This window comes from Carassius carassius, chromosome 13, assembly GCF_963082965.1.
Source record: "Carassius carassius chromosome 13, fCarCar2.1, whole genome shotgun sequence".
NCBI classification, from domain to species: domain Eukaryota; kingdom Metazoa; phylum Chordata; class Actinopteri; order Cypriniformes; family Cyprinidae; genus Carassius; species Carassius carassius.
In genome coordinates this window covers 20315464-20339895 of record NC_081767.1, presented here as the reverse complement: position 1 = coordinate 20339895, position 24432 = coordinate 20315464, and the positions used below count along the sequence as shown (strand labels likewise).

Sequence of the window (24432 nt, the reverse complement as noted above, 5' to 3'; positions counted from 1 at the left end):
AACATGGATATACTTTAAAAAGCAACCTAGCTTATTAAAACTTTTTGCCATACTGCCTCTTTTGTGTGTGTGTGTGTGTGTGTGTGTGTGTGTGTGTGTGTGTGTGAAGGGAGAGATCCTCATAAGCAGTCTCGACAAAAAAAAATGTATCTGGATTTTCAATGTAATTATTTAATGTTGTAATTAATGTGCAATTGTACGTTTTAATTGATAATAACTAACTGTAATAAAATGAGTGTGTGTTATGTGTGGGTATGTTTATGGATGCTGCATTCATGCAATATACAAGCAACTTAAATTCTTTGTTTAATATACCGTTTTAATGAACGGCAAGGCTATTTGTTAAAATATCTTTAAAAAGTCAGTTCATAAAGTTGTTCCTTTTAGCTGATGTAGGCTAGGACATATAAAATGGGAACACAGATAAATAGTCTTTTTCATAACATGCGTAGTTTTGCAAATTATTTTGCAAATCTCAGCACTCTGTCTTACAAAGACAACCAATATGTGATAACACTGATATCACAGAGATGTCTATTTGATGTCTGTATTTACATCTGCAAGACGTCTATAGGACGTTTCCTATCAGATGTCAAAAAGACGCTTAGATGTCTTTAAGATGTTTATGATTTAGAATGCATGTAAAACTGAAATCATAAAGACGTTTATCCGATTTTACACAGCAGATCCAGACATCTTGCAGATTTATGTGCTGGGAGCACATTTATCTGTGCAATATTAAACCTGCAAATAGCAGATTTTATGTTTACCTATCGCTGTTAAAAAATTACCAACCTTTGTAAACTCAAACCTCTCAATTAAGTTTAAATACATGTGAGGTATTATGGGAACTGTCTAAAACAGTTAAACACACTCCAACCTCATCTGGAACATTTTACCTTCTGACCACTGACCTGTAGATGGCAGCAATGCACTGACCATATCAGCACAAAACATCAGCGCGTGAGAACGAAGAAGAAAATCCCTCATGCAGCTCTGTAGAGTCATCCAGACTGTAATAAAATGCCTTTATTATTAATGTGCGGTTACCCGTGCAGTGGTAAAACCCGAAGAGCCAATGAACTGAAAGAATACTTCACGCAAAATACAAAAAGAAAGGTTCATATAGTCGGAGATGAAGATCAAGGAATTGACAGGAACTCTGTGTACGCAGGTGAGAAGAAGCTACTGAAAGTTCAAGATAAATCGAGTTTTAAAGTCATATATTGACATAAATATGTGTGTCAGGATCGTAATGAAGCGATTTACTGAGAATCCCTAGTTCGAAACAAAGTAACGTTATTTCACATGTAAGTTAATAACGTTACAAAACATAACAAAGCTCTTAAACCTGCCTGAGATGGTTTGCTGGTCTCACCTGTATGCTTTAATTAATCTGGTTTATCAAACTTTTACATTTGACGTTACAGTGGACTTTTTCAAATGTATGCGTCCAGCCCTTTGTATCTGATCTGAATCTAACTGCAACTATTATGATATTTGGCTCCAGATTCACAGAAAGAGAAGAATCTGAGAGGAGCACTGAAAGCTGAAGTGGAGAGGTGATTCTTTCTCTTCAAATATCCCTGCTGTCATTTAAAGACGTGAAAGAGTGATGATGTTCAAGATGATAAAAATGAGAAACATTTAGAACAATCTAACTTAAAACATATGTGCCAAATTGTATGTACCACATGTATCCATGTTGGTTTTTTGAAAAACATTTATGCTATAGTGAATATCGAAACGTTTTAGGATTTATGAACTTCTACATTTTTCCAGGACAAAATGTTTTTTTATTTCATTTTTTTTTATTGATTTGAACTGATTTTGCTCCATAAATCATGAGCTCTGTACTAAATAAAGTAAATATGTCTAATCTTATTTATATGTTTAACATTATGGATTCCAAGAAAATACAGTTTTGGTCTAAAGTTGGAATACCACTTGTTATAGAAAAATGAACACAAAAACGTGTGTTAAAGCTCCTGCTGGGATGAATTTTACACTAATAAATATATATAAGTGTGTAATTCTTTTAATAATACATTTATATAATTATAATTGCATATTATGCACTTGCTTTTTACTTTACTTTTTCTTTGTACTTCTCTCTCTTTGTATATAGGAAAGTCAGTAAAGACGACATTGTGATTCTTGATTCCTTGAATTATATTAAAGGTAATTCAGTGTTTGTTCTGTTAAAAATGTATAAATCTGTGCTTTGACAATCGTATAATGTTATTGATTATTTATTATTGATCCTTACAAGAGTAAAACACATTTCTTAATGTTATATTGAGTGACGTACAGACTTCAGCATTACAGAGCTTGGATTAAAAAAAGCTGGTGTTATATGCGGCACTCTTGATTTCAGTCTGGCATTAGATTAAGGACTAACTTTGTTTCATTTCTAGGCTACAGATATGAGCTGTTCTGTCTTATCAAACATACTCAAACACCCCATTGCTTGGTACGTAAACTCCTAAAACTCATCTCAGACACATTTACAACTATTTTTGTATGCACTACTTCACGTAACTCTATAACTCCTGCAGGTTTACTGTTTGACGTCGACTGAGGTGAGCTCAGAATGGAATAAAGGCAGAGAGGCTGATTCTCAGTACACACAGGAAACGTAAGCATTTGTTGCTTTGTTTCAGTGTAGTTACAATGGGTATAGAAAATAACCACCCCCCTTTAAAATAATCACATTTTGTTGCTTTGAGTCCTGAAATGAAGACAGACACAGCTTTTGTTTTATCCAGCTGTATTTACTCAGTGCAACTTATAACATCCACGTGAAAGATATAACACCAACATGACAAAAAACATAAATAAATAAACAGAATCACTGAGTGAAACCACCTTTTGTTTTAATTTCAGCCTTTAGTCTGTTGGGATATGTCTCTACTAACTTTTTGCACATCTAGACTTTGTAATATATGCCCACTCTTCTGCTCAAGTTCAGTTCAATTTGATGATGACCGTTTGTGCATTGCAGTCTTCAAGTCATTTCACAGATTTTCAATGGGGTTTAGGAACAACTGTTTATAAAAATACCCGTTTACACGTGGACTAGGACACCAAGGTGCTCCAGGAAAGCTTTTTCATGCTGAGCTAATCAAAATGACCACAGCTGATCACAGATGAAAGTCAAGTGGCTTTGTGTGCCATTGGAAAGGTGATCTTTATGTTATATCTTTCAGTTGGATGTTATAAGTTGTACTGAGTAAATACAGCTGGACACAAATATGTGACAAACTGTGTCCATCTTCATTTCAGGCTGCAAAGCAACAAAATGTGACTATTTTAAAGGGGGGTGATTATTTTCTATACCCACAGTATTTTAAAGGAATAGTTCAACCGAACATAAACATTTTCTGAAAATATATTCACCCTCATGTAGTTACATTTTTGTTCATCTGAACAGATTTGGAGAAATGTAGCATTGCATCACTTGCTCACCAATAGATATCCTTTGAAGTGAATGGGTGCCGTCAGAATGAGTTCAAACAGTTGATAAATCAGCAAAACTCAAAGCATTTTGATGATAGACTTGTCCACGATCTTTGGGTTACAAGTCTGACTCTGTAACCATTAGGCCTCGACTGCCCAGTTCTGATGGCACTCATTCACAGCAGAGGATATCTATTGGTGAGTGAATGATGGAATTCTAAGTTCTCCAAATCTTTTCCATTAAAAGATGGCCTGATGTATGTACATTTGAAGCAAATTTAGTTTTTGATTTACTATTCCTCTAATTGTGTGCTTCAGATATTAGATGTACATTATAGTTCAAACGTTTGGGGTCAGTAAGATTGTTTTTTTTTTAAAAGAAAGTAATACTTATAAAATACATGCAGCAATGCTGAACACAAGAGACAAAATAAAAAAAATCTTACCGGCCCCCGAACTTTTAAATGGTAGTGCATTTTCAAAAGTTCATAATGTTATCAAATGAAGATTCTGAAAATATGGTCTAAATTTAACAATGTCTTCTGGTCTTTTAAACAACAGTCTTGATGCGCTAATACTGCGTTTTGAAGCCCCTGATTCAAGGAATAGATGGGATAGTCCACTCTTTACTATTCAGCAAGAGGACTCGCTTCCATTCGAAGCCATCTGCGATGCGCTTTTCAAAAGAAAAGCACCGCCACCTAATCAGTCCACGCAGAGCGTAAGAATGCATTGTGAATGAGAATATAGCAGCATTGTATACTTTTTATTGCCCTTGAATGGATATTAGAACCTGTTACTCTTTGTCTTTTACAGCAACCGCTCTCATCCACAAACTTTCTGTACGAGTTGGACAAAGTTACTCAAGATGTCCTAATGGTATGATTTCCATCACCTTTAGGTGTTCTGTTATAAAAATAGAAAGCATTCAAAGTCACTCTTTCTGTTTCATTGCCGACAGGTGAGCGTTTATAGTTTGCATTTGCATAGCAAGACCTTCAGTTTCAATGGTACGTGTCGTCACATGGGTTGTTTTATGTCTCAGGCTGTTCTTGAGTCACAGAAGACCAGCGTCCCTGGAGATCTCATTTCCATTCCTGGAGCCACGGAAAAGATATCCTTTGTTCTGGCATGTTTAGCATATATTTAGCATTGAATTTCTTTCATTTTCTTTTTTTGTGGGAGGAAATGTAAAATTGTTGTCTTGTTTTGCTAAGCCACCCGTCATGGCTATTTGATATTTCTCACTGTGACAACACAGAAATGCCCTACAATACACCGGCAAAGCTTTAGAACCGCTTACAACATGAAACCAGGATCATGTCTGGAATTTGAATGAGCCTGACTGCACCTTCCTGACAGAGATTCGATCCGTTTAATGTTAATTGAAGATGTGTTGTAGTAATAAACAGGACCGGTTGGACCTATATGAATGTAATGAATACACCGACATCAAAGAATGTCATTTCTTTCTGATGCAATTGCAGTGTGATGGCCTTCTGTAACTGCTTTAACATTTAGACACGTAGAGAGATGGACCAGTGCAGGTGGCCCTTTGAAATAATTCATCATTCAAATGGGATATTATTAGAAATTCATTTATACTCGTTCTTTGTTGTCTTGCAACTAGGTTTCCAGCATATGCTACCATTCAAAAGTTTATTAAGGTGTTAGTGAGATTTTTTTGGGGGGTTTGATATCTATAATGCTCACCCAGGCTGCGTTTAGTTAGTAAAGCAAAACCGTAACATTGGGAAATGTTTAATAGATTTTTGTATTATTATTTTAATATTTTTTTTTTTAAATGTAATTGTGTTTAGTGATGGCCAGTGCTGAGAAGTAACTGATTACATGTATTCTGGATTATGTAATTAGATTACAAAAAGGAAATACTTGTAATTAGATTATATTACATCATTAAATGCTCATAATTTAATAATTAGCGTTTCATCAACTCATGAACCCTAGTTTGGGGAACCCTGGCGTAATGTGATGTTTATAACAAACAGTGGAATATATTACAGAAATAAAGATTAGTAAGAATACATTACCTGATACGTGACCCTGTCCCTGCATCAAAGTTTGATTTCAACCATTAATTTCACTATGATTTCAATACTTATGTACATTATTGGACCTGCCCAGTTTTCTTAACTTCTTCAAAACATTGAACTCACAAGAAGTCTTAACATGGTGGAGTTGAGGAAACTCAGACGGCAGTTCATCAGTTACACCAAGATGCACCCGACAGAGAACATTGGACAAATTGCCAATATGTTTGTGCAGTATCTTAATAAGAGCATGCACTAACAGGTGTTTTTTCTGTTTCTTTTTTGTAATTCTTAAGGTCATATTTATTGTTTTCAAGTTTCAAGCATTTTAACAATGTTTTGAGCGCAATAAAATTTGAACTCTTTTAATGTCTTTGTATATTTATTGATGTGTGAATCCAACTTAACCCCAAGTCACATTAGTCTTTTTTTTAATAGAAATTGTTCTTTTTTTCCCGCCTCATTTTCCTCAGTAACAGGGAACAGCCTGGAAAGCATTCTGCTGTAGCCTGGATGTTTGTCTTCAGTGGCTCACAGACCTTGAAATGAGCATAAGGTTTGATTGAAGTCATCATTGCGTACATACAGATGTTTTCATGCTAATGAAATGAACCATAAAACTCATTGAGACGCTGACTATTAGTGTTTTTCATGCAAGTCTTTTGTTTATGCCTCTGGGCAAATGTAAACGTTTGGAGAGCCATATTGATTCTTCCGTGCGTGAATCAGGCCAGCTGTGCAAAAGTATAATCGTATAATTTAATTGGAAGAAAGCATGCACTCCAATAACTTCTGTCATGACCTCTCAGACTTGTTTGCATGGTGACTATAGCAACATATTTTTATTTTTGTGGTTATATCTTTGTCGGGCTTCTTTTTTTTATGTCACATTTTTATAGTACATGTTGATCGATTTTTTTTTGGCACTGTGAGTCTACATTCAAAATATGACATTTTTGATTTGTTATTGGATACAAAACACTATAGGCCAGAATTTGATGTGTTCTCTTCTCCATTAAAACATTAGCCGATCTCTTCTTTAATACAGAAATATTAGTTTGAGACTTTGCATATTTCTTTACTCTTTTTCTGTAGAGATCTAGTGGCACATTAATCCACATTAAACAAAATCAGCATAATGGTATTAACAATTTGGTAAAATGCTGTTGATTCATTATGAAATTTACAAAACATCCTATCATAAAATGTATGTTGTCCCACAGTTGGGGCTACTTTCCTCTTATAGCAGTTCAGTGTTGACACCTTATATAAGTGTTATTTATTTATTCATCCCCATTTCAAAGAGATTTGCAAGTTCATATTTGGTAAAGGAATGTGTATAGGGCACTTTCTCTTCAGTTTTCTCAGCCAAAACCCCACAACCAAACCTTTCCAAGACATGAAACGAGACTGCTAGAAAACAAAAAAGTTATGCTGGATTACTTCCTTCAAATTCTGGGAGAAAAGAAAAGCTTTCCCCAAAACCCCAGTCTCTGCACTCTCTTTAGAGTCTGGGTTATTGAATGGATCAGTTCTCTCCATTTTACTGAATCCACAGATTAGAAAGTTAGAATGAATAAATTAATAAAAAAGCTGTAAAACTTTACATACTGTACAGTCGTGGCCAAAAGTTTTGAGAATTACATTAATATTGGAAATTGGAAAAGTTGCTGCTTAAGTTTTTTATAATAGCAATTTGCACATACTCCAGAATGTTATGAAGAGTGATCAGATGAATTGCATAGTCCTTCTTTGCCATGAAAATTAACTTAATCCCAAAAAAACCTTTCTACTGCATTTCATTGCTGTCATTAAAGGACCTGCTGAGATCATTTCAGTAATCGTCTTGTTAACTCAGGTGAGAATGTTGACGAGCACAAGGCTGGAGATCATTATGTCAGGCTGATTGGGTTAGAATGGCAGACTTGACATGTTAAAAGGAGGGTGATGCTTGAAATCATTGTTCTTCCATTGCTTACCATGGTGACCTGCAAAGAAACGCGTGCAGCCGCATAAAAATGGCTTCACAGGCAAGGATATTGTGGCTACTAAGATTGCACCTAAATCAACAATTTATAGGATCATCAAGAACTTCAAGGAAAGAGGTTCAATTCTTGTAAAGAAGGCTTCAGGGCGTCCAAGAAAGTCCAGCAAGCGCCAGGATCGTCTCCTAAAGAGGATTCAGCTGCGGGATCGGAGTGCCACCAGTGCAGAGCTTGCTCAGGAATGGCAGCAGGCAGATGTGAGCGCATCTGCACGCACAGTGAGGCCAAGACTTTTGGAAGATGGCCTGGTGTCAAGAAGGGCAGCAACCGAAGCCACTTCTCTCCAAAAAAAAAACATCAGGGACAGATTAATCTTCTGCAGAAAGCATAGTGAATGGACTGCTGAGGACTGGGGCAAAGTCATATTCTCCGATGAAGCCCTTTCCGATTGTTTGGGGCATCTGGAAAAAGGCTTGTCCGGAGAAGAAAAGGTGAGCGCTACCATCAGTCCTGTGTCATGCCAACAGTAAAGCATCCTTACACCATTCATGTGTGGGGTTGCTTCTCATCCAAGGGAGTGGGCTCACTCACAATTCTGCCCAAAAACACAGCCATGAATAAAGAATGGTACCAAAACACCCTCCAACAGCAACTTCTTCCAACAATCCAACAACAGTTTGGTGAAGAACAATGCATTTTCCAGCACGATGGAGCACCGTGCCATAAGGCAAAAGTGAGAACTAAGTGGCTCGGGGACCAGAATGTTGAAATTTTGGGTCCATGGCCTGGAAACTCCCCAGATCTTAATCCCATTGAGAACTTGTGGTCAATCCTCAAGAGGCGGGTGGACAAACAAAAACCCACTAATTCTGACAAACTCCAAGAAGTGATTATGAAAGAATGGGTTGCTATCAGTCAGGATTTGGCCCAGAAGTTGATTGAGAGCATGCCCTGTCGAATTGCAGAGGTCCTGAAAAAGAAGGGCCAACACTGCAAATACTGACTCTTTGCATAAATGTCATGTAATTGTCGATAAAAGCCTTTGAAACGTAAGAAGTGCTTGTAACTATATTTCAGTACATCACTGAAACAAAGATCTAAAAGCAGTTTAGCAGCAAACTTTTTGAAAACTAATATTTATGTAATTCTCAAAACTTTTGGCCACGACTGTAGATGTTAAATGTAACTATATCCAAAAACCTAACAAGAACCTTCTTCTTTCCAGAAGACAAAATATAAATTTCCACGGATCTTCCTGCTTTGATACAACTAAATGAATCTTATAATTAAAAAATGCATTTGACTTCAACTTGTGGACTATATGTGAACAATTGCTCAACATTTACAGTAAAGAGTTTGGTTCAGTGTTTGCTCTAAGATGGTTCTACAGCGTGCTGTCAGAGGTCCTCTGAAACCCTCCACCTCCCCCAGCTCCACCTGTCTAGATCTGCTATGGAATTTATGTATGCATATTCATACAACAGTAACATATCTTACATGTACCAACACTGTCATAAAAATATTTGTAACATATTTTTTAATTATTAACATTTTGCAGAGTGGTAATTTATGACCACTACTGTATGCAGTGTTTAAATAAATTGCATATCCCATGCCATATTAATAATAATAACAACAAAATATTTATGTACATAATTTTATTTCAATTGCAATCAGAGAAAATGCACATTTTGCATACCATATTTTGCTTATTGCACCAATACAATTTTGGATACAAGAATCCATAATTTGATGTGGTTGCATTTTGAAGAAAAAATAATAATAAGAGAGAGAGAGAGATGATTTCCAGAGACGAATTAAAAAAAATAACATCATAATATCATCTCATCATAATGATTGTAGCCTTTAGCAAACTTATGAAGTCTAAATGACTCTTGACTAGCATAATTTCAGGCATTCTTAAGCAATCTAAAAACAAAGATGTAAATTCATCTATGCAGATACAATTTTTTTTTTCTACTAGCAATCAAAAAGAGAGATGTACAAAAAGTGGTAAAAGTTTACATTATGCTGAATATATGAAAAATTTATTTTATGCATTTCAAATGCATTTTATTTCAAATTTAACGTACACTGCAAGAAAATAATTTTGTGAAATCATCTGAAAAGAAAATCTAAAAATGTGATTTAATGACAAACATGTTTAGGTACATAGCCATTTATCATCTGATTGTCTGAAAATAAGATTCTCTGCTATCTTTAGTTACTTTTTTCTTTATTCTTTTTCTTTGCCACTGTTTTACATGAATTGGCATATTTTTGCCGGTCGTTCCTGTATAGAAGAACAAGATAATGAATAATAAGTTCCTATAAAGTTCAGAGACATAAAACCCATGATCAGGTCATATTCAATTTTTTTTAGAACACATGGGTCACCAACAATTTAAATAAATGTGACAGTGTAAGTAAGGTATTGATCAAATAAAATATATGACATTACAACATGTGTAACATTAGGTAAAAATTACACTACACTATATTTCACTGCCACAGGATTTATAAAGTATAAAGAAATCATCACATACCTGCTCATCTTAACCTTGTTTCTACAGCCCTGTCCACCCTCCCAGTGGCTTGTGAAGGCTGCTCTTGTCATCATACCTCCACAACCAACACATGGTTTACCATTGCTGTACGGCTAGAAGAATAAAATAAAACGAAAAAAAAGTCAAAAGTTATAAGTATATTAGAAACCAGTGGTTCTCAACTGGTGAGAACCAGAAAAAGTTGTGGACAGCAAGGAAAAAAACAATACTAAATGGAAATGCAAAATGCAATCATTCCTGTATAGAAAAATAAGATAATGGATTAATTATGTAAAGTTTCCTTTATAGTTCAGAGATCATTTATACTTTTTACAGTTAAACACATGGGCATAAATTTTAAATAAGAAGAAAGTGCTTCCCATATATTTGTTGTTAATGTCAAAGTCCACTCTAATATTTTGGCAAAATTCATTGGTAACGGACAGTTTTTGCATTATGTTACATGTTCAAAAACTATGAAACAATATTATAATAAAGCATGGATAATCAGTTTGTGATGACCACTTTTTTTATACTGTTGACAATTTTCAGGGAATCACCAAAATTCTAAATATTGAGAATCAAACTGATTTTTACATTTTACATAAAAGCATTTATAATCAAAAAATATTTTCATATTCAATTGGAAAATATATGAATTCTAAATGTTTTAGACTCTACATGCTTTAAGCGAAGTAAACTAGTTTCATCATTTGATGTCCAATGGAAAATCTAGACCCTGAAGCAAAACCAGACAAAACTCATACACCCATTCTTGTCTTTGGAACAAATGTCTTGCATTCTTATTTGTGTTGGCAAAATTTGGGTCAAATTAAGTTTATTGCACTCACAGTGTTGTATTATTTCCTAAAACCACAGGTTTAAATGAGCAGGAAACCTGCCTAATTGGCTTCTAATTTCGATGCAATATCTGGGCTAAGGAGGTTTAAAGTGAAAAAAATCCTCATCCAGTCAGCCGGATGGCGTTTCTGCCCCTGACCTGCTCTTTGGCACAATAACCACAGATCATTCTGGTGGCCAGCTCCATCAGATGGTCCTGATCTTCATCATGGCACATGTCACATGGGTATGCCCGACCACAGCACGGAAATCTAGCAAGAGAGACAGTGCACTTTGTGTGTCAAACAAGAGGATGTGGCAGGTACACAAAGTTTTCTGCTACAAAGTAAACCTATTACAGACCCAGACAATGTTCCTAGTAGTTACCTTAGCCACCGGTGACTTTGTCTGAAATGCCTGCAGGCTCCTTTATCAGGTAGCAGTTTCCCTTGCTGAACCGCCGGATCTCTGTAGCGCCGAGTGAATTGGGCAGCCGCCCCTGTCAATTCAGTATATAACAATAATTTGTTACATTTATATGCAGCTTTTCACACTCAGTGCACTTTAAAGAGAGGGTCAGGAGTCTCCTCAACCTCAAGGCACTAGAACAGATAACTGAGGAGAGTTCGGAAACACCTTCAGACTACTAATGTCAACAGAGGGTCAGGACTTCAATCTAAAGTAAAACAAAACTGCATTTTTACAGTACAGTGTCCTTATATGGGACAACAGGACCCACACAGACCCACATGGGGTCTACCATACAGATTCTGACCAGACATAACCTCGCTAAGCTTCAGTGTTAAACCAGGTGCTGGCGGAAAATAATCCTTCACAGCGAGACTAACTCTAGGATATGAACAAGAAATGGACAGAATATAGAGTATATAGGAAAGGGATCAGACCTGTCTGATTTCTGGACTCTGGCTGAATGAACTGGAAACGCGCCGCCTCTACAAAAATGTTGAGTTTGGTATGACAGTGTTGGCAGTTTTGCTCCCAGTTTTGCCCATAAGTCAGATTCTAGAGAGAAAAAAAGAAAATAAAAGAAAATGGACAATATTATCAAATGCTTTTCCAATCTTAATTACTAATGATGTGCATTTATCTGACAGTGTGAAAATGTAGGGCTGTCAAAGTAACGTTACAGCAAATATATATTTAATTCTATTAATTCATCTTCTGTAAAGTCATCTTTATGTGTAAGATTATGTCCATAATGTGTGGGGAAAGTAATATGGAGTTGCATGTTCACATTTTTTGATGTAGTGTTAAGTGCAATATAATCTTCAGCAGCTTTTACTCCAGTCATCAATGTCACAAGACTCTTCAGAAATCTTTTAATACTCTGATTTGGTTAAAATAATAATAATAAAAATATTATATATACATATATATATATATATATATATAATAAGTTAGAAGCAGTTGTGCTGCCTAATATTTTTGTGAAAATTGTGATGTGATTTTTTTTTTGGATTCTTTGAAGAATAGAGAGTTAAAAAAAAGTGTTAATTTGAAAAAGAAATATTTTGTAACTTTACAAATAATGTTTATCACTTTTGATCCTTTAATATGTCCTTACTAAATCAATGTATGGATATATTTTATAACATATATATATATATATATATATATATATATATATATATATACACACACACACTCACCAGGCCACTTTATTAGTTACACCTGTTCAATTGCTTGGTAACACAAATCGCTAATCAGCCAATCACTGTTACAGTTTACGCTGCCGGAAGGAACACGGAGCCGAGGGATAAACGAAACAAGGCTTTATTATATCCAACATAGGCATTATCCAAACATGGATCACAAAGGAAGACACACGTAAATAGCAAGTAGACCTGACAAAACAGAACTGAAAGGACAAGGCTTATGTACAAGGGATAATTGGGGAAACACAGGTGGATGGCATGACTAAATTAACAGGGACATGGAACACATGGGGAAAAGAATAGACACACCTGGGAACTAATCAAACCAAATACGGAAGACAGAACTGAAGACGGTGGAGGACAGACTCCCAGGAGGGGGCCAGCAGACAGGGACCACGGAGGAAGGAGCCAGGGAGGAGACGACGGAGGGAGGAGCCAGGGAGAAGACAGGAGCAGGAGGAGCCAGATGGTCCATCAGAAACCAGCCAGGACGGAGATACATGGTGGAGTTGACGGCGGGAGGAGCCATGGTGAAGGAGGGGTCGACGACACCAGGGGGCCGACTGGTGGGGACTGCACCGGTGGGTGAGGAGCCCAAGATGGAGCAGCACAGCCACAGAGCCAGGGTGACGTCGAGGATCCGGAGGGCCTAGGTGGAGCAGAAGGCTCAGGCGACCAAGGCGGAGGTGGGGTCCTGGAAGACCGCTGTGGAGCCGGAGCGACCGAGGATGGAGGTGGAACCAGAGGGAAGGAGGAGCCTGACAGAGCCGGAGGGATGGAGTGACGAGGTGGAACCAGAGGAGTGGAGTCCCGGGGCGGCGGATGGTTGACGACTGACCAAAGTGGAGCCAGAGGGATGAGGGAGCCCGGTGGAGCAGGTGGGATGCCAGGCCACGGTGGAGACGAGGGAGCTAAGAGCCAAGGCAGAGCCGCTGGGTCGAAGGACCGAGGAGGAGTCCAGGGCTCGGAGGCTGGAGGCGGAGACAGGGCCTTAACGCGCCAAGGCGGAGCTGGAGACTGGCAGTCCAGCGGCGAACCATCGCGCCCAGATGGCGCGGACTGAGGGTGAGCTGCGAGACTGACTGGCACCAGCAGGGATGACGAGGAACTGGCTGGTCTAGGAGGAGGAGAGAGAGGAAGGATGGGAGGAAAGACAGGAGGATCAGGGCTGGACGGAACCAGCGGAAGTGGAGCAGAGGGACCGGCAGGTCCAGGAGGAGGTGGGAGAGGGAGGCCGGGAGGGAACACAGGAGACACAGAAGATTCAGAGCTGGGCGGAACCAGCGGAGACACAGAAGATTCAGGGCTGGGCGGAACCAGCGGAGACACAGAAGATTCAGGGCTGGGCGGAACCAGCGGAGACACAGAAGATTCAGGGCTGGGCGGAACCAGCGGAGAAACAGAAAAATCAGGGCTGGGCGGAACCAGCGAAGAAACAGAAAAATCAGGGCTGGGCGGAACCAGTGGAGAAACAGAAAATTCAGGGCTGGGCGGAACCAGCGGAGAAACAGAAAATTCAGGGCTGGGCGGAACCAGCGGAGAAACAGAAAATTCAGAGCTGGGCGGAACCAGCGGAGAAACAGAAAATTCATGGCTGGGCGGAACCAGCGGAGAAACAGAAAACTCATGGCTGGGCGGAACCAGCGGAAATGGAGCATAGGAACTGACTGGAGGAGGTAGGAGTGGGAGACTGAGAGGGTATACAGGGGGATCAGGGCTGGACGGAACCAGCGGAGAAACAGGAAAATTAGGGATTAACTCCATAGACCAGTCTATAAGATCCAGAAGTTGCTCCATATTTTCCGAGACCGGATACAGCTCACCCTCAGTCGCAGGAGTGTGGGCAGGGCTTTCCTCCACGCCCTTGATCTCCACGAGGACTCCCACGATGCACGGTGTTGCCGGCTCACACACCTGGTCAGTCGCGCTCTCGAGATACTGCTCCTTGTCACTGGATGGCTCGGGCTCTGCGGCTGCGGTGGGCTCTGGCTCCGTGTGGCGGGATGGTGGCTGGCTGGTCTCTGGGTCGGGAGTGGGACCATTTCTCGCCAGAGTCCACTCCACGAATGCGGCGAATTCCTCCCGAGGACCATCTTCGGGCGACAACGCTCTGCACTTGGAGTTCAGGCTGGTGTTATAGAAGGTGCAGAGCGCGTAGTCCGGGTAGCTGGTGGCATTCGCCAGCAGAAGAAACCGTCTGGTATGGTCCTCGAGAGAACGTCCTTCCTGCTCCAGCAGGAGGAGGAGGAGGAATTCGGGGCTATAGAGGGGATCCATTGACACACTACGGAAAGAAAAGACTGTGAAAAAAAAACGGAAAACAAAACGAAGGGAAAACACGCAATTTTATACTCTCTTTTTAGGTCTGGTCTTCTGTTACAGTTTACGCTGCCGGAAGGAACACTGAGCCGAGGGATAAACGAAACAAGGCTTTATTATATCCAACATAGGCATTATCCAAACATGGATCACAGAGGAAGACACACGTAAGTAGCAAGTAGACCCGACAAAACAGAACTGAAAGGACAAGGCTTATGTACAAGGGATAATTGGGGAAACACAGGTGGATGGCATGACTAAATTAACAGGGACATGGAATACATGGGGAATAGAATAGACACACCTGGGAACTAATCAAACCAAATACGGAAGACAGAAACTGGGTCACAGGGGCAAAAACACACTAAATGAGTCCAGGTTTGTAACAATCACATGGCATCATCTCGATGTGGTGAAGGCGACTTGCTGAAGTTCAAACCGAGCATCAGAATGGGGAAGAAAGGGGATTTAAGTGACTTTGAATGTGGAATAGTTGTTGGTGCCAGATGGGCTGGTCTGAGTATTTCAAAAACTGCTGATCTACTGGGATTTTCACAAACATCCATCTCTAGAGTTTACAGAGAATGGTCCAAAAAAGATAAAATATCCTGTGAGCAGCAGTTGTGTGGACGAAAATGCCTTGTTGATGTCAGAGATCAGAGGAGAATGGGCAGACTGGTTAGAGATGATAGAAAGGCAACAGTAACTCAAATAACCGATCGTTACAACCAAGGTATGCAGAATACCATCTCTGAACACATAACACGTCGAATCCTGAAGCAGATGGGCTACAGCAGCAGAAGACCACACCGGGTGCCGCTCCTGTCAGCTAGGATCAGGAAATGGAGACTACAATTCGCACATACAGGCTCACCAAAATTGGACAATAGAAGATTGGAAAAATGTTGCCTGGTCTGATGAGTCTCGATTTCTGCTGCAACATTCAGATGTTAGGGTCAGAATTTGGTGTAAAGAACATGAAAGCATGGATCCATCCTGCCTTATCTAAATGGTTCAGGCTGGTGGTGGTGGTGTAATGGTGTGGGGGATATTTTCTTGGCCAACTTTGGGCCCCTTAGTACCAATTGAGCATCATTTAAAAGCCACAGCCTACCTGAGTATTGTTGCTGACCATGTCCATCCCTTTACGACTAAAGTGTACCCATCTTCTGATGGCTACTTCCAGCAGGATAATGCACCATGTCACAAAGATCAAATAATCTCAGACTGGTTGCTTGAACATGACAGTGAGTTCACTTTACTCAGATGGCCTCCACAGTCACCAGATCTCAATCAAATAGAGCAGCTTTGGGATGTGGTGGAATGGGAGATTTGCATCATGGATAAGCAGCCGACAAATCTGCAGCAACAGCGTGATGCTATCATGTCAATATGGACCAAAATCTCTGATGAATGTTTCCAACACCTTGTTGAATCTATGACACAATGAAATAAGGCAGTTCTGAAGGCAAAAGGGGGTCCAACCCGGCACTAGCTTTTTGAATCTAATAAAGTGACCAGTGAGTGAGTGTGTGTGTATATATATATATATATATATATATATATATATATATATATATATATATATATATATATGAAGTAATAATAATGTAATATGTCAATGGTCATCTCTAGTGAATCTTTGTCAAACCTGAATTGTGTCCTCCTCGTTGCAGTTAAGGCAACCCACACTGAACATAGAGTCCTTCAGTACCAGATCTACAGGCACAACTGCCTTAAGGTCCAGATAACCCAAAACATCACTGTAGTGGTGCAGTATACTGGGTCTGAAGGCAGCACTGATCTCTGCTTGACATTTCTCACACTGAGCAGTATAGGTCAGGCGCCCGGTCAGGCTCAGGTCAGAATCCACTTCACACCTACATGGAGGGGCACATCGATACTTTGCACTCTTGCCTGGGGGCATTTTGTGATAAATCACTCATCTAAAGAAATAAATGACTATGTTTGTACCTGGTATTGACATCAAACTTGGGCGATACATGTGAATTCAGGTGCATTTAGAAATTATCTGTAATCCAATCTTTTAAATGAAAATTGGATGCATCACTCAAAATAGTGAAGGACTGCCCACTCACCTACCTCTCAATAATTTCTTTACTAGGGTTACACATGGTATACACAGCTTATATATGTGTGTGTGTGTGTGTGTGTGTGTGTGTGTGTGTGTGAGATATATATATAAACATCATGGTCAAAAAATAAGATTTTAAGATTTAATAATTATTGCTGTGATTGTTCTGGCATGTTGTATGTTTGACAACAATTCTTTTAATACGAACTGATGCAGTGTGTAGCTTTTTACTTCTCAAACGACGATGATGGAACATGTACCCATGTCCATATTCCAGGATGACAATGCCAAAATTCACAAGGCTCAATTTGTAAAAGAAAGTCTTAGAGTCGACTTTACACTGCTTGTCCAAAATAAAAGTTGCACACTCTGTTGCGCATTCATTGTGGCATTGTTTCAACAATGTCATGCAAAATCATAGCATTTATTTCCATCAAGAGCATTAATTTTCGTCTGAGATCTTGTTTTAACAATGGGAGAGTGGAAGCGCAGTAAAGTCAACTCCAATGATATTGTTCCTTTGTGCCATTATAGATGTGGTGTGGACTTCCCTATTTTTATAGAATTTAAACCTCATTAAAACCTCATAGTTATAATTATGCAGGTATAAATGTGCCTTTGAAACTGCAATCTGTCTTCACTACTTGCGATAGGATCATTGGAGATGGATGTAAATACCAGGTATAAAAAAACACGGTTCTAATTAACTATCTCTGATTAATAATCATAATGAAGTGTTTTAGCTTAAACTGAAAGCAGGACTGAAATTCACCTGTTGCACTTTAGGGACACTGAGATCTGTTTGGCCGCCACAGTAGCTACTTGTTCTCCCAGTCTCAGACCCAGCAGTTTGATTTCAGTGCCTCTCCTTCGCTCTTTTGTCTTTATGTTCTCCACATTTTGGCTGCCTTCCTTCCCATCACTAACGTGAGCAGTCTCATCCTCTTCCTCCTCATCCACTCCAGCTTCATGAAGCTCTTCCTCCTCCGCCTCCTCCCCTGAAGCCACAGCGAGTGACACTACACGCTCGGGAGTGTCTGATTTTTGGTATGTGTTCTTAAAAACGGTGACCTTCAGTTGCTCATAGGGGACGAACTGTATTCCAGCCCTCTCTAGGTCAACGTCTTTTTTCAACTGAGAAGAAAGATTCGATAGTAATTAATTCTACATCTAGTCCATTCCCTGCCCATCTGATGCATATTGTACACAAATATATATTTTATTTCTGATTTATATTTTCAGGTAAATGCGAGTCTCACCTGCCTGGCTCCCTCGGTAAAGAGTTTTTCCATACTACGGTCCAGCCAGTGCAAGTACGGCCTGAAGAGCAGCTCAACTCTCCCCATCAGCTGATTAGTGGCATGTTTAGCCTTTAGCCATTCTTCTGAGGCCTTCTGCACATGTCTACATTCACACAGCATAAACTAAATACAGACACTGATTTCAGTTGACATTTGCCTCTGTATAACCAGCGACAGTTCTTCTCACCTCCCCATGATTGATGGTAACTCCTGGTCTTCAGGGATATCCACAGTGAAAACCTATGATATGTTAGGTTTCATTAGCAAAAACATAGCATACTATGTTTTAACATCAAACTGAAATGCTTCAAACATGCACACCTCTTGAGGGTAACGGTCAGGAAAGCTGACCATGACGTCCACTTTGTTAAGGTCAAATGGCTGCAAAACAGAAAAAATATTAATGTCTATGAAACTACTGTAGTTCATGTCAAAACCTTTCATTAGACATGCTTTGCATTAGATTGTATCTGTACATGTAACTGTAAGTCATCTATTTGTGATCTATATATTTATATATGTTGTAACTCGCAACTGCTGATTATGAAAATGCACAAGAAGCTCTTTTGTTTCACATATGTAAAGTGGTACAAAAGTCAGAGTAAAAGAAAAGTAAATAATAACTGACATTATTAGCATTGCTTTCTCAGTATATGGATACATATATGAGTAACTGTATCCAGTTTGCCAGCAAAAGTTTGTAGTAAATAATAACTGACATTATCAGCATAGCTTTCTCAGTATATGAATACATATATGAGTAACTGTATCCAGTTTGTCAGCAAAAGTTTGTAATAATTAAGTTGTTTTCATATATAGGGCGCACCAGATTATAAAGCGCATAGAATAGAAGATACTGCAGTCAAACGTTTGACTGGGTTTGCGTTATGCATCCACTAGATGGAGCTGTGCTAAAGGGAATGCCAACTTTTTGACAGAGCGCCTTGATCCATATATAAGGCGCTCCGGATTATAAAGCGCACTGTTGTTTTTTGAGAAAATTAAATGCTTTTAAGTGCGCCTTATAGTGCGGAAAATACGGTACTCATTCAGACTGTAATATTCAGTATATTTGAATAAGTTATGCCAGGGGTCCTGGAGGACCAGTGTCCTGCAGAGTTTAGCTCCAACCCTAATCAAACACACCTGAACCAGCTAATTAAGCTCTTAGTTGGTATATTTGAAACTTCAACAGATATCTTCAGGAAAGTTGGAGCTAAACTCTGCAGGACACCAGCCCTCCAGATCCGAGTTTGGAGAACCCTGAGTTATGCAAACAAGCACTACATGAAAGTAACCCATTCTTGATCTTCTTTCATGTAGTTTTGCTCAATCAGCTGTATGATACTGATATTAAGGATTGGCAAACATGTTAGTGCTCCCTAATTCTTATTCACTTTGCCATTTGGCACGTGGTTGGCTTTAGGTTGCTACTTTGTACTTTACTCCACTCTGTGGTCTATACCAGCGGTGTCCAATCTTGGAGGGCCAATGTCTCGTACAGTTTAGCTCCAACCATCTCCAACACACTGCCTGAAGGTTTCTAGGAAGTCTGAAGACCTTGATTTGCTTGGTGTGTTTACTAGGGTTTGAGATAAGCTCTGCAAGACAGTGGCGGTCCAGGCACAGGTTTGGACACCCCTGGCCCGTTACAATAAGTGTTTACCCAGTCAGGGTCCGTGGCTTGAACTGTGACTCTGTAGTAGGTCAGCTGTCCATCTTCTCGTTCCTGCACGATGAGTTCTGGAAATCTCTTTGTGAGCTGAGCGATCTCAGTGGCTCTCAGCTGTTCGCAGACCTTGTCAGTGAGATCAGCCAGTTTGACCTGCTCTTGAATTTTAGCTGGCCGTGTGGCCGGAGCAGAAGGCCTGAAGCTGCTTCTCTCTTTCAGGTCGTGAGGCTGGTCGTCAGTGGACGGAAACTGCTGTGGATGCAAGAAGCGACACCGGTCCTCCATTGCACAAAACCCAGACAGGAAGTAGCGGCAGGGTCGTCTGGCTCTCTCTTGCTTCATGGGAACAGTTTTGTGGCTGGATGGAGGCGGCTGCTCCACTGTAACAGAGCGTCCGTTTTCACTCGACTGCTTCTGTGGGTCTGATGTGTGACCATCCAAATTCCCTTCTTTCTCATTGTGAGGTGTGCCATTCTCTCCGGCCTTCTGTGCACTCGCAGCTCTTTGATGAAGAAAGCGGCATTTTTTCCCATAATAGCATTGCCTGCCCTGAGAGTAGAAGCGGCACAGTTGCACCACCTGATCCACCTTCTGTGAAGTACCCTTACTGCTGATCTGAGTATTTTGGCTTGAGTTGTCATTTTGAGCGTTAACTGACATGGATGTAGAGGCTGGTTCATCCTCGGGTCCCAGTGACTGTGAAATAAATGATACAACATGAAAACGTCTGTTAGGCTATTTGACAATGCTCTCACATTATCAACATGTAGATTCAATGTGTGCTGCAGTGTTTTTTAAAGGGCTAGATTTTGTCATCATTTACTCACCCTTAAGTTGTTCTAAACCTGTATGTATTTATTTCATTTCTTTCTGTGAATAAATAGAGTGGTGGAACTATGATGTCACTTTGTAGGCAAAAACCCGGAAGCGAATTAGCATTTTAGCACTTCCCGTTCCATCATCCCATGGTCAATGGGTTTTTTGAATGGGATTTTGGTTAAATCCCTTAAATAAGGTCTGTGGTTCACACAGGCCCAAGATACTTTCACGTTTTATTCTACGACATAAAAAACACCAGTTACACCCCACTTTTGATTTTTTAAAACTTACATTTCTAGAATAACCAATTAGTTTCTCGAATTTTATAATGGTGGTCGATTATGTTCTTTGTTTAGTTTTTTGCTCTGAAATGCAACACAGTTCTTCATATTGGAGATGCTCGTTTTAAAAACTTCAACGATGCATAGTGCTTAAAGCCACATTAAAACTTTATGTTTACAGCCACATGAAGCTGTTATAGATGGAGGATTTTCAAGAAGCAAGGATAAAATAACATTTTGTGTCGCCACCCTAACAAAATAATAGCTGAAATGTGGTACTTTATTCACTAAAATAAGTTTAATCTTACCATACCAAAAAACTTGCTCGCTCTGCTGTTATTTAATAGATTAAATACACTATTTTATTTAATAGTAGTAGTAGTAGTAGTAGTAGCCCTTTATTGTCACTAGTCACAAGTACCAGCGAAATTAGCCATCAACCTGCCCATACATACACAACATACATACAATATGACAAGGGGGTAGACAGGACAGGAAGACAGGGAACTGAGGAAGAAATACAGCATAACATTAGGGAAGCGAGGAGAAAAAAACAACACCCAGACTATGCTCCTTTGGGAGCACAGTGTGAGAACAGGAAAAACACCTCAGCAACAAAAGCACATTATCAATAAACCATTAACACACGACTTTGCAACTGGGGACGGAAACTGGGGGGGGTCGAGGTAATCCAGCTCAGGCAAGCAGCCGTCCGGTACATCGGAGACACGTTTTTAATTAAAATATTCATATTAATCAAGGATTTATTGACTTTAATTCACCTTATTTTGAAATTTACAGAAATACATGCTTTGGTATGTCATTTAGTTATGATTATTTCATTTATTCACTATACTATTTATTATTAATGTCTCATTTCATTTTATTTTGGCTCTGGTTTTGTGTTTATTCCAGTTTATATGAACCTAATTTGTAAGTCGCTTTGGATAAAAGCGTCTGCTAAATGACTAAATGTAAATGTAAACATGAAAAGGTTCATGTAGCGTGGAGTTAATTTCATATACGGAGTAAATCCTTAAATAAGTTAGAAAAGTTACATAAGTTAGTTTTGTGGGAAACGTGGTGGTGGTGACGCTAAATAAATCTAAAATGTTTAAAAACACCAACTTGATGAGATTCATACTTGGCTTTAATAGTATTGATTACATTGTTAATGTAAATATATATATATATTTTTTTTTTCTGGTAGTGTAAATAATGTTTAACAAAGAACGTGACTGGGACAGGAGTTTTACATTTGATTTATGAAAATCCTCATTTCAGAACACCACTGCACACTACTGATGATATATATATATATATATATATATATATATATATATATATATATATATATATATATATATATATATATATATATATATATATATATATATATATATATATATTCAATCTCAAATCTATTAAATTTAATAAATGTGTAGTTTAAATAGAATAGATTTTACTTTTATGAAAACATCTGCAATTGTTTTAATGTTTGGGCTGAGGTTTGTTGAATTTACCCAGGTTTAACCAGCAGGTGCCGCCAGACTGTGATGTTTAGAACTCTCCGAAAAAGTGAATCATTTTGGTTCAGTTGATTCAGAATTTTAAAAAGACTAATTTCTCTCATCACTTATGTTCATTCTGGTACGTACTAACAATTTTAATTTGGTCTTATTAATTACGTTTTATTAATAAAATCATATTAAAATAACCATATTAAACTGACTCATTCAAAAAAGATTCGACTCCAAATTCATTGACGAATCGAACATTTCTAAAAACGCACTGCGGCGGCAGGAAGTCCTGCTAAGCCTAAAGTACGACCGTTTAAAATATCATGTTGTTTTGGTTGACTTATGTTGGCATTTAAGTGGACTGGAGCTGACAGTGTTGTTCTGAATTAAAACTGTAATCAAAACCACTGGAATATATTTGTGATGGTTGTTATCTAACAGAGGTTCACTAACCTGCACCACATCCGCACTTTCATTAGACTCCATTAGATCGGATTACAGCTTGAAGTCACTGTAAACTGTCCAGTACTTGTTGGTGTCGCTCTGTGTCAGTACCTTTACGTCTATGTTAGCATAAACATGCGAGTTTCTAAGATTGCGAGGTATAAATTAGATATGTTGTGTAACAAAACGCTTACTTCCTCCAGGTGGCGCTTTGCTGGCTCACAAAGTCTAATTCTTTATTTGTCCGCGTTCAAATCTTAAAACGGTTTTTGCGCCTACTGTAGAATTTTCACTCCAAAAAGTGTAATCGTTTTAATATATTAATTGGTTCCTCGCCATCCAAAAAGACTACATGAAAATCTGATCAAGCTACCTGTACTAAACGATGTTTTGAAAACCTTTACGATGTAATCATATCGCACTGTGATTGGTCCACTCTATCAGCGCGGAGGAAAGTAACATGTACCACGTGACGCCGTTAGCGCTTTACTTCGGTATCGTTTTGGAAAAGGTGCGTTTCTGTGTCGGGCTATGTGGCTGGTCCTGTGGATGCCAAAAGCGGTCCTACGTTGCACAAAATCGAAACAGGAGGTAGCGACAAGAACGCCTGGCTCGCTCTTGCTTTACAGGAACGGTTTTGTGGCTGAATGGGGGCGGATGCTCCTCTGTAGCAGATGGCTGCCGTATGGGTCTGATGCGTGACCGTCCACATTTCTTTCTTTTTCTTTGTGAACTGTACTATTCTCTCTCTCTCTGTGTGTGTGTGACTCTCTGTCTGTCTTGAACAGACATGAAGAAAAGCGGCACTTTTTCCTGTAATAGCATCATCGCCCGCTCTGAGTGTAGAAACGGCACTATTACTGCACCTGTCCGTCCTCATAATCATAATTTACTTCGGAATAATATCAGTGAGACATTTCAATATTCATTGATTTAAAAATACAGTGTAAAGAATTGGATATTTGGACCTATCATATACCTGACCAATTAGAGAAAACGTATGGGCCAAAGCCACGCCCATCCAATTCTTGCGATTCAATCACAATTCTTTTTGCTTATTCTTTTTTCATGGTTTAACTCATCTTCTACGTCCTCTTGCGTTACGGAGTGGAAAGACAACAAGTGCATGCCCGGACAAGTTCAAGAACCGAGTTATAAATTAACATCCAAACTGTCTTTAACCCTTTCATGCATGAATTATGATAACCTCAGTCAGGATTTTTTTCCTATGTGTTTTTATTGCTCTTAGGGCATGGAAAACTAGAATTGATTTTTATTTTATTTTTTTTTTTTTACAAATTTTTCAAAGAGATCTTCAGATGTCCACTTGAGTGGACAGCATGCGGTTGGTTTAAACTGAAGATATACTGTATTAAATATAAGACAATAATCAAACAGATAAAGTATGTGAATTTAACAAACTA

At 39.0% G+C, this 24432-nt stretch overlaps 2 protein-coding genes across 2 annotated transcripts; one reads left to right on the top strand and one right to left on the bottom strand.

The window, feature by feature from the left end:
- The first annotated feature begins 943 nt into the window (after positions 1-943).
- LOC132155656 (protein KTI12 homolog) lies at positions 944-5879 on the top strand. Its single transcript, XM_059564381.1, has 9 exons — positions 944-1174; positions 1511-1562; positions 2129-2181; positions 2418-2473; positions 2559-2638; positions 4021-4180; positions 4276-4338; positions 4505-4575; positions 5628-5879. Exons 1-9 carry the CDS (start codon positions 1024-1026, stop codon positions 5767-5769), a joined length of 828 nt encoding a protein of 275 aa, XP_059420364.1. The 5' UTR covers positions 944-1023; the 3' UTR covers positions 5770-5879.
- A 3259-nt stretch (positions 5880-9138) lies between these two features.
- Positions 9139-23050, bottom strand: LOC132155517 (uncharacterized). The gene is made up of 12 exons (XM_059564307.1): positions 23018-23050; positions 19939-20640; positions 18594-18653; positions 18460-18512; positions 18231-18375; positions 17744-18105; positions 16528-16756; positions 11787-11904; positions 11269-11380; positions 11042-11153; positions 10042-10154; positions 9139-9788 (listed from the first exon to the last, which is right to left on the bottom strand). Exons 1-12 carry the CDS (start codon positions 23048-23050, stop codon positions 9716-9718), a joined length of 2112 nt encoding a protein of 703 aa, XP_059420290.1. The 3' UTR covers positions 9139-9715.
- Between the last annotated feature and the right edge of the window lie 1382 nt (positions 23051-24432).

What these genes read in the sequence shown, in the direction of transcription:
- LOC132155656 (XM_059564381.1), top strand. Translation starts at nt 1,024, where the DNA reads ATGCCTTTATTATTAATGTGCGGTTACCCGTGCAGTGGTAAAACCCGA. An exon ending in CTCAAACACCCCATTGCTTG is followed by an intron (nt 2,474 to 2,558) that starts GTACGTAAACTC and finishes TAACTCCTGCAG; the next exon opens with GTTTACTGTTTGACGTCGAC. An exon ending in CCTGGAGCCACGGAAAAGAT is followed by an intron (nt 4,576 to 5,627) that starts ATCCTTTGTTCT and finishes TCTTCAAAACAT; the next exon opens with TGAACTCACAAGAAGTCTTA.
- LOC132155517 (XM_059564307.1), bottom strand. Translation starts at nt 23,050, where the DNA reads ATGGAGTCTAATGAAAGTGCGGATGTGGTGCAG. An exon ending in GTGTCCCTAAAGTGCAACAG is followed by an intron (nt 16,757 to 17,743) that starts GTGAATTTCAGT and finishes CCCTCCATGTAG; the next exon opens with GTGTGAAGTGGATTCTGACC. An exon ending in AGAGTCCAGAAATCAGACAG is followed by an intron (nt 11,381 to 11,786) that starts GTCTGATCCCTT and finishes CTGAATTGACAG; the next exon opens with GGGCGGCTGCCCAATTCACT.